The 14,171-nt window shown below is 34.7% G+C and overlaps 1 protein-coding gene across 8 annotated transcripts in view; it reads left to right on the top strand.

Moving 5' to 3' along the window:
- Positions 1–14,171, top strand: part of ARHGAP32 (Rho GTPase activating protein 32) — a 291,821-nt gene that overhangs the window by 191,270 nt on the left and 86,380 nt on the right. For all 8 annotated transcript variants that reach the window (XM_049109759.1, XM_049109758.1, XM_049109760.1 and 5 more), the window contains 4 exons: positions 6,229–6,366; positions 8,241–8,333; positions 9,392–9,514; positions 11,305–11,382. In XM_049109759.1, the coding sequence (XP_048965716.1) occupies positions 6,229–6,366; positions 8,241–8,333; positions 9,392–9,514; positions 11,305–11,382 (432 nt within the window). The remainder of the gene's footprint in view (positions 1–6,228; positions 6,367–8,240; positions 8,334–9,391; positions 9,515–11,304; positions 11,383–14,171) is intronic.

Below are 14,171 nucleotides of genomic sequence, written 5' to 3' on the forward strand. Positions count from 1 at the left end.
ATCTAGATTATCAAATGTGTGAGCATAGACTTTTTTAACAGATTCTTTTTTTTTAAAGATTTTATTTATGTATTCATGAGACACACACAGAGAGAGAGAGAGAGAGAGAGAGAGGGAGAGATAGAGGTAGAGACATAGGCAGAGGAAGAAGCAGGCTCCATGCAGGAAGCCTGATGTGGGACTTGATCCCGGGACTCCAGGATCACACCCTGAGCCAAAGGCAGATGCTCAATCACTGAGCTACCCAGGTGTCCCAACATAGAGTTATTTATAGTATTTATTATCCTTTTAATGTTCATATGATCTGTTGTGATGTTCTCTCTTTCATTTCTGATACTAGTAATTTGTGTTTTCTCTTCTTTTTGTTTTACTTAGCCTGCCTAGAGATTTATTGATTTTATTGATCTTACCAAAGAATTGACTTTTGGCTTTGTAAATTTTCTTTATTGATTTCCTGTTTTCAAGTTCACTGATTTCTACTATAATTTTTTAAATTTCTTCTGTTTACTTGGTTTTAAATTTTTTTAAAGATAGAATTGTAGATAAGAGTTTAGCTCTTTCTTCTTTTCTAGACTTCTAGGTGTCTCCCAGTTCTGGGGACAGTGGTCTGCCCTGTGACCTCATTTCTCTCATGGATCTCTGAAGATTTACTGATTTTTCATTTTGCTCAGCTTTTTTACTTGTTAGGATAGAATAGTGACCTCTAAGCTCCGTATATACTGGAAAAGAGATTGAAAATCCAGTTATTAACTTTTAACTTGACTGACCAGATCACTTTTGAAATGTGACTGAATCACAATGTGTTTTCATTGGGCTTCTTATTTTTATGTGGTACTTGATAAGACAAAGTTAGAGGAACTAAAAAAGTTGAACTTGTAGAACAAATGTAAAGGACAAAATGTATCTTAATGCCGCTTTTAAAAATATGTCTTAGATACTTATATAGGAAGAAATCCTAAGTAAGACCTAAGTAATCCTAAGAAAGACCTACCAATTTCTTTTTTATTTCTTTTAAGCAAAAAATCTTAGTGCAATAAGCCATTTAATGTATCACTTCAGAATGCACTCAAGGAAATTTCTTGACAAACTATTTGAATGAATGTGTTAAAGGTCTCAAAGGGCTAATAGTTACACCAAATAGTTTGGCTAGACATTCAGTATAATAGGTTTTGTTAAGTTTGGTAAGTACTATGATAATAGTATACAATATATTTTAGTAGAAAAATTGAGAAAGATTTGAATAGATAATTCTTAATAGAATTAAAGGTATCATTTTCATCTATTGGAAAATTTAAATGATTTTTTCAGTATTAGTGAAGATGCAGCAAAATAGGCACAAATAGTAAAAATTGGTACAACCTTTCCATTTTTAGAAATTGTGTGTGTGTGTTTTAACTTTTTATTTAAAACTAAATTTAGTCTTACAGAAAATTTGCAACAATGGCATAGAGAAATCCGATATATCCTGCACTTAGATTTGGCTGATATCACATTTTTAGGAATTTATTGTAAAGAAGTATAAGACATTGGAACATAGGCTTAAATACAGATGTGTTATTACAATCTTGTTTTCAATTATTGTGCTTTAATCTGGGAACTTCCCAAGTCTGTCAGATTGCACATTTCAATAGCTTTTCCAAAATCAATCTAGGTTAGTGACAGTATCATTATAATGTCCATGCATGTTAACAGTTTCAACCAAGCTAATATTTGCCTGTTATATGACAAGTATGTGACTAATATAGCATTTGAAAGATATTTTTGTGACAGCTATACCAGTGAGAAAAATGTCAGTACTGATAACCAGTGTAATGAATGATTGGCAGGCCATGTGCTCTGTGATTTACACGTATTATTTCATTTAATCTTCCAACAACCCCAGGTACTTTTAACTTTCTGAATTTACAGACGAATAAACTGAGATTTAAGAGAGTTACCTAGGTAGGTCACATGCTAGCAAGTAGCCCACAGTCTACTTTTATATCCTACATTACTGATTACCACTTTCCTCATTGTTTTCTTCTCTCTTCCCTCTATGTTTCACAATCATGTAGGTCTAGAAATCTGTTTTGTATGCTCAGGGGAAAGTGATATTCCAGGTACCAAAGGTTACCTTTTGTCTTAGTTTGGGGTGCTTTAACAAAGTATCATAGACTGGGTACCTTATAAACAATAGAAATTTATTTCTCACAGTTCCGGAAGCTGGAAGTCTGAGATCAGGAGGTCAGAATGGCAAAGATCTGGTATGAGCCATTTTTCAGATTGCAAACAGCTGACTTCTAGTAACCTCATGTGGCATAGAGGAGAAGCAGGTTCTTTTATGACTCCTTTAAGGGTACTAATCCCATTCACGAGGCCCCCACTGTCAAGACCTCATCTTATCCTAATTATTTCCCAAAGACTCCATTTCCTAATGCCATCATATCAGAGGATTGGATTTCTACCTACAGATTTTGAGGAGACATCTTCAGTCCCTCATATTTTAAATTATTTCAGAATATACTTCATTTAATAAGGAATGCTTAATGAAAAAGTATTAAAAGCGGTGCCAATTTCTGTTCTAAAAGTATCAGGTAGGAACAAATACAGTACTACATTTTCTTTTATATTGACCATTTTGCTCATTAGTCCATTGGCTCAAGAGGAGTAATTTTAAAAATGATATTAAAGTAAAATAAAATAAGGATATTAAATTTAAGATTTACTTTCTAAAACTAAATCTGATAACTCAGCCAATATGGAAAATAACCTGTGACATCTAAAGATATATTACCTCCCCTGGCTGAAACCCACATGTACTTAAAAGTAATCAGTAATAGTGTTCTTGTTTTTCATTTGAGTTTCTGAGCTTTTGGTGACCAGTCATTTGTTCTGCTAAATACCATGGAGGTTTGTTTTGAAACTCTGTTCTCGGGATCCCTGGGTGGCGCAGCGGTTTAGCGCCTGCCTTTGGCCCAGGGCGTGATCCTGGAGATCCGGGATCGAATCCCACGTCAGGCTCCCGGTGCATGGAGCCTGCTTCTCCCTCTGCCTATGTCTCTGCCTCTCTCTCTCTCTCACTGTGTGCCTATCATAAATAAATAAAAATTAAAAAAAAAAAAAAAAAAAAAAGAAACTCTGTTCTCTAATTTTAGTATGTTTGGCCCAGAACAAACTCTTTAAATCAATAAAGAATAGAAATAACCAGCATGCACTCAGCCATTTCTGTTACCTGGTGCTCTTTTAATCACTTTACACTAATTTGCTTCATTAAATTCTTAAATAGCCAGGATTCACAATTAGGACATTCTGATCCTAGAGTCAAGTTCTTAGCTGTTTCTTTATTTTAAGAGGTAAATCTGTATATTTTCAGGATCTATGCAGGTTATGTAAATGAAGTAAGTGACTTGGTGTGGTAATTACTTGGACAAATTAGACTTTACTGTGCTGTACCTAAAGTATTCACATACATTTTTTAAAAACACTTTAGGCCAGGGGCACCTGGGTGGCTCAGTGGTTGAGCATCTGTCTTTGGCTCAGGTCATGATCCCGGGGTCCTGACATCGAGGACCCTGCAAGGAGCCTGCTTCTCCCTCTGCCGATGTCTCTACCTCTCTCTGTGTGTCTCTCATGAATAAATAAATAAATAAATCTTAAAAAAAAAAACACTTTAGGCCAAACCCAAATTAGAAGATAGGATAAATTTTAAAATACTATGATGATGGCGATAAAACTTTCTTGTCCAGATGACAATTAAATAATTTTATTTGACACGTATTTTAATTTCTGTTCTCTTACATACTTACCTGAGATTTTAAGTAAATTACTTAATTTGTGATTAGATCCATAGAGAAGGAAATAACATCTTGTTACTTGTTTTGGACAATGCACTGTGTACATCCATATATAGTAAAAGTATAAAATGCATTTATGCATGATAGCAATGCACATCAACTCCTGTCCTCACCTTTAGAAGAGGAACAAAAAAGAATGGGGCTTTGTATCTATAGTAATTGGGTCTTTATAAAAACATCTAGAGCTTTGAAACAAAAAAGTCAACATCTGTTTAATCTCTGTGATAGAGACATCAGTGTGTGATAAATTATTTTGTGTACTTTTCTGATATTTGAAGTGTTCCATAATTTGAAAAATTTGTGTATGAAAGAAAATAATTGCAACTATATGCTAAGTAAGTTTTTGGTTTTTTTCCCCTGCCTTTGTTGTTCATTTTTATTTTTGCCATCCAAAGGAACAAGTATTTAACCCACTGTGGTTTAGGAAATCTGTGGATTTGAAGGCAGTGGTAGAACTGAGAAAACAGAGCCTACTTCAGCAAAGAGTAAAGGAATGACTTTCCATAGCAGAAGAAACAGCACTTAAAGATCAGGGTGGCAAGAAAGGGAACAAACTCTCATAAACTGAATAAATGCAAGTGATTGAGCATAACTGGAAACAAAACGCATGGAGGAGTAATGACTGAGATCAGTGTATAAATTTGGGCAGAGCCTAAATGATGAAAGCCATGATATGTGCAAATATGTTTGGACTTCATCCTGTGGATCAGTGGCTCCCAGTTGAGGCTGATCATCAGAATTAACTGGATTCCATTTCAGACATTTCAGCCTCATGGAACTAGTATTTCTTAGAATAGTGACCAGGAGGACACTGTTCTTTAAAAGTCTCTTCCAGGGATCCCTGGGTGGTGCAGCGGTTTAGCGCCTGCCTTTGGCCCAGGGCGCGATCCTGGAGACCCGGGATCAAATCCCACGTCGGGCTCCTGTGTATGGAGCCTGCTTCTCCCTCTGCCTATGTCTCTGCCTCTCTCTTTCTCTCTCTCTCTCTGTGACTATCATAAATAAATAAAAATTAAAAAGAAAACATTAAAAAAAATAAAAGTCTCTTCCACATGTATTGTCTTACTTCATTCTAAAAACCTTCTCAGACAGGGAGTTGGTATTGTTCTCCATCTATATAATATAATTACTGTCCAGAGTAGGATTATACAAGTTTATTATGTTAGTTTTAGCATACCTGTGTTTAGAACTCAGCACGTCTTTCTCCTAGGAAGTGATACCTTCTGTTTCTGCCCCATTTGGCTACACTAAAAATGTTTCTTCAGTTCTGAGATGGATGCTCTGAAGGCTTTTTCCTGCAGTCCTTGCGGATTTTTTAATGAAATGAAAGCCTCTGTAAATAATTAGGTTAAATTGCAAAGCTAAATGGTGTGCAGTTGGGGACCTGCTCATCAGTGCTGACCATGGGAGCTTTTGAAGGATTTTTGATAGTGTGACCTGATAAGCTTTGTATTTTGTACTGGTGGGGATGGGATCAGGGGAGATCAGAGGTGAGGAGCAATAGCAGTTTTCCAATTAAGAAAGGATGTTCATCCTTACTAAAGCTTGAGTTATATATAGGAAGAGATAGAGTCAAAAGAAAACTAGAGGTAGAATGTAATAAATATGCTCTGTGAGTGGGATTTTCATTTTTGATGAGCTTGTGAGATTAGGCAAGGAAAGGGAGAAAGCCTGAGATTGCTGAGAGGGATAATGAGTTCTAGATAATATATGCATATTGAATGTGTATTGATGAGGACTTTGGTGGTTTTGATTTTATTGTCTTAATCATAGAAAATAGAAAATGTAAAAAAAAAAAAAAGAAAATAGAAAATGTGATAACTATCAATAGCTTGGTTTTATTTTTCCTTTAATTTTTGCTAATATCCAAAATTCTTTTATTCTTTCTGTGGGTTTAAGGTCACATGCTTTCTTACTATCTAGCAATTATTGTTCCCAAAGAGAACAATGGACTTTAACCAGCAGTAGAAGGAGGGTCAGTGGAGAGTTTTATTTTGTTTTCCATTATTGACCTTTTAATGTACTATAATTCACTAGGATGTTTTGGAGTTTCAACTATTTACCTGGGCACCTGGGTGGCTCAGTCAGTTGAGCACCTGAGTCTTTTGGCTCAAGTCATGATCTCAGGAGTTGTGGGGTAGAGCCTGGCATCAGGCTCCCTGCTCAGCAGGGGGTCCACTTGAAGGTCTCTCCCTCTGTCCCTGCCCCCCAGCTCATATGCTCTTTCTCTCTCTCTTTCAAATAAATAAATAAATCTTTAACTATTTACCTCTTTACTATCAAGTTGATAGAACTTTTCATTAGAAAATATCATGAATATAATATTGTAGAATAAGGCCTAATTCATAAGCATTTTCTAATACAAATTATAAGTGTCTTTTTTCCTTACCCCTAGGGCAAAAGTTGGATTGTTAAAAGAAGTTATGAAGACTTTCGGGTACTTGATAAACATCTTCATTTATGTATTTATGACCGACGATTTTCCCAACTCTCAGAGCTTCCCCGTTCTGATGTCCTGAAGGACAGTCCAGAGGTAAGCATTTAGTACTTGGCAGCAGTAATCACTGTATATAAATTAGCAGATAGTTTTGTCTGTATACTAAATAAAAGCTTATATTGAACACTCAGGATGATTCCTGGAATTATTTATTTCGTAACTGAAAAATTAGTAATGCTATGTAGAATGTTTAGAATTAAAATAGGTTTAGTGTGTAATTTTATTAAAAAATTAATAGCTTATACACGCTATGTATATGAACAGACCATTCTTCAAAGAGAATATAAAATAATGGAAAAATGTTGACCTCACTAATAATTAGAGAAAGGCATAGTTTATGATGGCATTCCATGTCTGTGCCCTTACCTTCACTCCTGCCAAATTTCTAGTAAAAATAGAAAAGATTTCCAAAAAACTTAAATGGGAAGAGATTCTTTATAACATCAGAAAATAAAAACCATCAAAATTGTGAAGAATCTTTGAAAGAAAGATGGAGTAAGATTTATGGGGGTGCACAAATACAGCATAAAAAAACATGTACAAGAGAATTGAAGAAGACAGGTAAACTAGAAATCTTGATCGTAAAAGTTAAATAAGTAAGATAACTGAAAAGAGCAAACAGGGCTTTCAGAAGCATGATTACTATCCTCAGGGAGGAAGTGAGGCATTCAGAGCAGAGTTTTATAAAAAAAAAAAAATCAGAGATTTTAGAAATGAACAGGTACTTATTTAAATTAATTTTAGTCATAGCAAACCTGAATCGTTGGACTGTGTGCAAAATGGACATGGATGAAAATAACAATAGTGAACTGGGAGAGCAACCTTTATAAGACCATAGCCCCAGAATGGAGAAAAGGATGAAAAGTTGTGAGAGAACAGTTGAGAATCATGGAGAATAGATCCTGAAGTTCCTACTTCCCTCTCTTAGGAGTTCTAGCAGGATACAGTAGATGGAAGTAACTAAAAGTTAATAGAAGAAAGTCCCTAAAACTAAGAAAAGGCATTTTTCAGATCAGATGGGCCCAGTAAGTGCTAAGTATGATGACTGAAAAGACACACATCTGGAAACAGTATAGTGAAATTTCAAAATGCCAACACAGAGAGAAAACCCAAAAAGCTTTCAGAGAGCAAAAAACATACTTTCTTAAAAGAACAAGAATCATACTGGTTCTCCTCAGCAGCCACAATGGATGTTTGAAAGACTGCAGATACATTTCAGGTCCTGAGTGGAAGCCATTTAAAATCTCTAATTAATTCCAAGGCAATTAAGTAGTAGGACAAAGTAGAGACCTCCTCAGTCATGCAAGAACTGACACGGCAGCAGGGTCTCAGGAATGTCTTAAAACCACAGATTCTTTTGTATCATAGGAAACCTCTAAGTTCATCTCTGTTTCCCATCTCTACCTACTTGTCACATTTTCCCTTCTCAGGTTGTCTCAGGACATGGCCACTGCAGAATGATCCCAAGTTTTTAATCTCTTTTTTTAACACAGCTGGCAGAATGAGTTGAAATTTTGTATCATAATTCCTAATTCCTGCAGTAACTCTTGTTAGGCCAGCTAATGTTCAGTCACATTTCTGGACCAAGCCACATTTGTCTCTGCTATAATTATCTTTTTGTATTTTCAGCATAAGAATACAGATGGCAGTAGGGATAGAAGCTATACAGTGGTATGACCCCTTATGATTAGAAGCTAGCAGTTAAGGTTCTTCACAAGACAGGAGATTTCTATATAAGTGCTTGTGGTTTCACTTTATAGAAGTCTCAACCTTCTGTGAAGAATCTCATAGAACTATTAAAATGCCTAAAAAATCTGCAGATTTTTCTCCCAGTAACAACCAGTTTATACCAGTTACTTAGAGTGCTGTATCGACTTTGAGTTACCACTGAATCTTCTTTTTCTCTTTAGTCTGTTACTCAGATGCTTATGGCTTACCTATCCCGCCTTTCAGCTATTGCTGGCAACAAGATCAATTGTGGACCTGCCCTTACTTGGATGGAGGTATTATCTAATTGACCTTTTATCAGAATTTATTTTTAAACTGTCTACTTAAAAAATTTAACTTTAATTAAAGTTGTATAGCTATCGAGTTTCAGGTATCAAAGAAATGGAGTTTATTCTCATTTTTTTGAAGGATAGATAATGTGATACATTAAGGTTTTTTAATATTTTATTTATTTATTCATGAGAGAGAGAGAGAGAGATAGGGGCAGAGACACAGGCAGAGGGAGAAGCAGGCTCCATGCAGGGAGCCTGATGTGGGACTCAATCCCGGGTCTCCAGGATCATGCCCTGGGCTGAAGGCAGCGCTAAACCGCTGAGCCACCCAGGCTGCCCCATTAAGGTTTTTTTTAACCCAAATCTATCCTTCTTTGAGAATCCAGTAAACTAATTTAAATATATCTTGTGAATTGCAATGGCACTTCTTATATTGGTGTTTAATGTATTAATGTGTACATTTAGCAAGGTATATAAATATATGTATAAATATACATGTAATTTACTTGGTAATTGAAAATATTTTTCATTTTTTTATGAACAAGAGAAAATTCACCTTTTAAAGAGTCCAATTTAAGATTAAGTATTGAATATTATCATATCCAGAAAATATGTTAGATATTTCTTCTTAATTTGCACATGTAAAGTTATATTATTCTCTTCTTCCAGTGGAAATTGAGAAGATAAGATGGAGAATAGAAAGAATATGGAACTTAGAGCCAGGCCTACTTACATTGAGATATTGGCTCTTCCAATATTGGTTGTGTGATCTTGGACAAATTATTTAATTTCTCATAGATTACATAATCTCTTTTAGCTTTAGCATCTTCATCTTTAAATGATGATAATGATGATAAGTACCTTTTAGAGTTATGAGGATTAAATCATATTCTTTGCACAGCAAAATGACTGACATACCTTAAATAATAAATAGTAGTTGTGTTTTTAAGATTCTTTGGGTTATGGTTTCTCTAAATAAAATTGAATCTCTTTCATAGATAGAGAAATTTTTGCAAGTCCCATATCTTTAACCATCTCATAGTTGATTTTCTTTGTTATAGATTGATAATAAGGGAAATCATCTTCTAGTTCATGAGGAATCATCCATTAACACTCCTGCTGTTGGTGCTGCCCACGTTATCAAGAGGTATACTGCTCGGGCCCCTGACGAACTGACTTTAGAGGTAAATAACTAAAGACTCTGTGTGTCAACTCAGGCCCTTTTGCCATACAGCCTGGAATGCCATCTGTTTGTATTTAAGAACCATACTCATCCTTGAAAATTTGGCTTATGTCTCCCCCGTTTCTTCTAGGAAGTCATCCTTGATCTTCTCCCTACTTCATGCAAATGCATATCCCCAAATAGCCTGGATTGGCATTTCTTTTTTCTTTCTTTTTTTTTTTTTTTAATTTTTTAAAATTTATTTATGATAGTCACAGAGAGAGAGAGAGGCGCAGAGACACAGGCAGAGGGGGAAGCAGGCTCCATGCACCGGGAGCCCGATGTGGGATTCGATCCTGGGTCTCCAGGATCACGCCCTAGGCCAAAGGCAGGCGCCAAACCGCTGCGCCACCCAGGGATCCCTCTTTTTTCTTTCTTAATTACTTTATTTCTTTCTCTCTTTCTCTTTCTTTCTTTCCTTCCTTTCCTTCCTTTCCTTCCTTTCCTTTCTTTCTTATTTTATATTTAAGTAATCTCTACGCCTGCTTTGGGGTTCAAACCCACAATCCTGAGATTGAGTCACATGCTCTACTGACTGAGCCAGATAGGCACCCCTCTATCTGACATTTCACTTATTACACTCAATTATAATTGCTCTCCTATTTATCTCCATGATCTTCTTGAGAGCCAAGTCTCAGTCTTTTGTCTTTGTGTTTTTAGTACCTAAAAATGATACCCAAGGATACTTTCTTCTCATTGTTTATTTATAGATTGAGTTAAAGAACAGATGAAAAGTGAAATGAACATTTCTTGCTATCAGATGCAAAGGAGGGGAATTAAAAATGCTAACAGTTATTCGGCTTAACAAAAAACAATATAAATTTTTAGGTTTTTTTTTTTTTTAATTTTAGGTTCTATACACAAAGGAATGTATGTCTTAAAAGATGCTGTGTCTGTTAGCAAATGTGGCTTTGTGAAGATGACTCTTTCATGGCCTGAAAAATTAGTTGTTAATATACAAAGAAAAATTCTAAAAGCAACATGTATACCATGAAGTACTTGACTACGTTTTATCTCAGAACTCATCACTTATTTTGGTTGAAGAGTGAAACTTCTGTTAAGTATATTGTTAAAAACTATTATTATGATTTTTATATTTGTGATTTTTGTAAAGGTTTGTATAAACTCACTAGTTTGTTTTTTTAGAGTGAAGAAAGTAAGATCTTTGGTGGAAATGTTATATTGTACCATCTATTGAAAAAGGTGTAGTTGCCATAAAATTTTAAACTTACTAAGAATAACCAAGTAATTATTGACATTGCATGCCTTTGTTAAATGATTAAAGAAAATATATCAAGTGCTCAGCATAGTACGTGGCACTTGATAAGCACGCACTAAATGTGTATTAATAAACATTGTGGTTGTTCCAAATATGAGTATTTTAACCTGCCCCTCATAAGTGGGTCTGATCACTTTTAGTAACAGTAACAATATTTTAACAGAAGTAGTGATGATGGTATGATGCTTGGCATTCAAAAATCGTATGCTATATATTTGGCTTTCTGAAGTTACTGCACATATGTTAGTTGGATCCCAGTCTTTATGCTGCTTAACTCTTTTTAGACCTCTTCTTTACAAATGGTTAAGATTATTAAATTTTTTACTGAAAAAAGTGTCAAGTTTTTCTAGAAAATTAGCCAGAGAATAAGGATTCTACTTCAACTTTTTGTTCTAGCTCAGATTTAAATTCTAGGCATAACAGTTGGTTTAAAATTTGACTAAAAATATTTCACTTAAAATTTTTTCTTGTAGGTGGGAGACATCGTTTCTGTTATTGACATGCCCCCAAAAGTGTTAAGTACGTGGTGGAGAGGCAAGCATGGATTTCAGGTAGGCAACAAAGAACTAGGTGTGAAGAAGTTAAAAAAAATTGTTTATTCTTCAGTAATATTTCTCTTTACAGCATGTACTGGCAGTGGACTTTGTCAGGAGAAGTAGAAAAATATATATGATATTAAACTTGGATTTCCTTTTCTCTAGTTACTCTTGTAGTTGTTTTATCTCCTTCATCTTTTTAAAATGGTGATATAACCAAAGTATGAACAGAATCATAGACCTGATGACCACTTTTAGATTATCAGGTCTGTGACTCTGCCTTGCTTTTGGTATTGGTTTTAAATCATGATTCATATGTATTTTCTAGTTTCTAGAATTAAGTCCATTTGATCAATATTTTTCCTTACAAATGTAACTGTTAATTTGAACAATATGTTAATTCAGACCAACAGCAGCATCTGAAGCAGTCTCATTTCTTTTTTATATATATGCCTAAATCATTTGAGAACTGATTCTGACAGCTTTAGATTGAGTAATATCCATTTCCATGGGATTTACATGTTTTCTTTAATATGTCAGAACTATCCTTAGAGGGGCATCTGAAAATACCTTAAAATTGCATCTTTAGTATTTAACCTATGGATTTATTGTGGTCTTTTTATAAGTGTCCTAAAATGCTACATAAATAAAATGTGCATGCAATATAGCTAGAAATGTTGTATACATTTCTTGAGCTTTAACTACATATTAAATAGAAATCACTATTAGGTTTTTATAAAATGTGTCTTATTAAACAATAATCATACTGTTTAAAGCAGTATAGCATGGTGGTTAAGAGCACAGGCTTTGGTGCCAGATTTCCTGGGTGTTGTGCTGTGTTACCTTGAACATGTTAATTTTACTTCTCTATGCCTCAGTTTTCCTCATTTGTAAAATGGGGATTGTAGGACTCTTCATTGTTTCATAAGATTATGGTAAAGATTAAATGTGTGAGGATAAAATATGTAAAGTACATAGAATAGGCCTGATGCATATTTTCCACTCAAAAAATGTTGATTTTTAAGTTTAAATGATTCTGTGTGTTTTTTTTTAATGAATTTAACTTTATCTACCCTTTTGTCTATTTTAAAAGCATTTGTAGCATTTGTAGGTGATTAAGACCAGTAAATCATATCCATATTATACTACAAATTTTCTTATTTGGGTGATTGGGGTCTTTCATATGTGCTCTTCTTTCTTAATTGCTATGCATAATTGGTACTTTTGATTAAATATAAAGCTAAATAGAAGAGTAGGATTATCTTTTCTCCTATTAAGGGGTCACTTCTCCATGTTCATAAACTTTAGAGCCGGGAAGATAATAAAAAAATAAATTTGGCTTTCAGATGGCAGTTACGTTTCTTGATATTTCTGCCTTATAATCTTAGACAAGTCATCTGCTTTCTTTGTACTTTAGTTTCTTCTTAATTGGAGAGTTCCACTTAACAATCTCTCACAGGCCTTCTCAACATTTTCCTTCTATTGTAAAAATGGTAGCAGGTGTTCCCTTCTTTCATACGACAAATATTTATTGAGAGCTAACTCTCTGCTAGGTATAGATTTATCCTCCTCTTTTATTTAGAGTCACACAACTTAGTTTCTTGCCTAAACAGACTATTTTTTTAAAAAAATTAATATATAAATTAACAATTGTTAAAAATTAGCTTATTGCCAAAACAAATTATTTAAAATAAAAACAGATTTTTAAGTTTAAAGGATCTATTTGTAATTGATAAAGGTTTTTTACATAGCATTGCTATGTTTTTCATTCTAATTGGTTTTAGAAGGACAATCATTTCCGTTGAAAGCATGTTGGAAAATATGGATTTGAGGCGTTGATTGTGTTGGGGGGGGTGTCACCCATAAAACTAGGAGCTGTCTTTAAATGTCACTGTCAAAACTTCATTTATAAAAGGAATCTAGTACTTTAAGGAAATAATCCACACAATTCATTCTTCCTTGATGTTCCTAAACACTTGTCCATTTGTAAGATTGCCTCATGGTTTATTGCAGGGGGAGGTGTGAGTGAGAAAGTTTGTATGAGGGACGCCTGGGTGGCTCAGCAGTTGGGTGCCTGCCATTGGCTCAGGGTGTGATCCCAGGATCTGGGATTGAGTCCCACATCAGGCTCCCTGTGAAGAGCCTGCTTCTCCCTCTGCCTATGTCTCTGCCTCTCTTTCTCTCAGTCTGTGTCTCTCATGAATAAATAAATCTTAAAAAAAATCTTAATAAAAAAAGTTTGTATGGAGCATCTGTTATGTGCCAAGTATTGCTGGGCACTTTATATACAATGTTTTCTTTAATCTTCACAAAACTATTAACACCCTTTTTTTGGAGGGAAGATAGTTTGAAAGGGTTAATAAACAACCAAGATGCCAAATCAGTAAGTGATGTAGTAAGGAACTCAAATTTATGTCTGCTCAGTCACTCAGTCATTGCCCAAGGAGCACCAAGCATGATTTCTGCATTTACCCTCATATTATGAACTTTATCCTCAGTTTTCTACCCTATAGAAAGGAACATCTTCCCTTTTCAGCCAGCAGGGAATGCTGTAAAAGTTAACCAACAAAGCATGATTAACTAATAAACCATACAGGTTTACTGGTGGAAACATTGCTGTTACCATGTGTTATGTTTTTATGTAATGATTAATATATTGTAGCTGGGGGAAAACTCCTCTTCATGCTATTTGTGATGTTCTCTACCTGTGTTCGGTATTTTTAATTGGTGAGCATATGCCCTTCCTTACTTTGTTGAGAGAGGAAGATAATTAAAATTTATTCCATATATATGATAATTACAGA

This window comes from Canis lupus, chromosome 5 (assembly GCF_003254725.2).
Source record: "Canis lupus dingo isolate Sandy chromosome 5, ASM325472v2, whole genome shotgun sequence".
NCBI classification, from domain to species: Eukaryota; Metazoa; Chordata; class Mammalia; order Carnivora; family Canidae; genus Canis; species Canis lupus.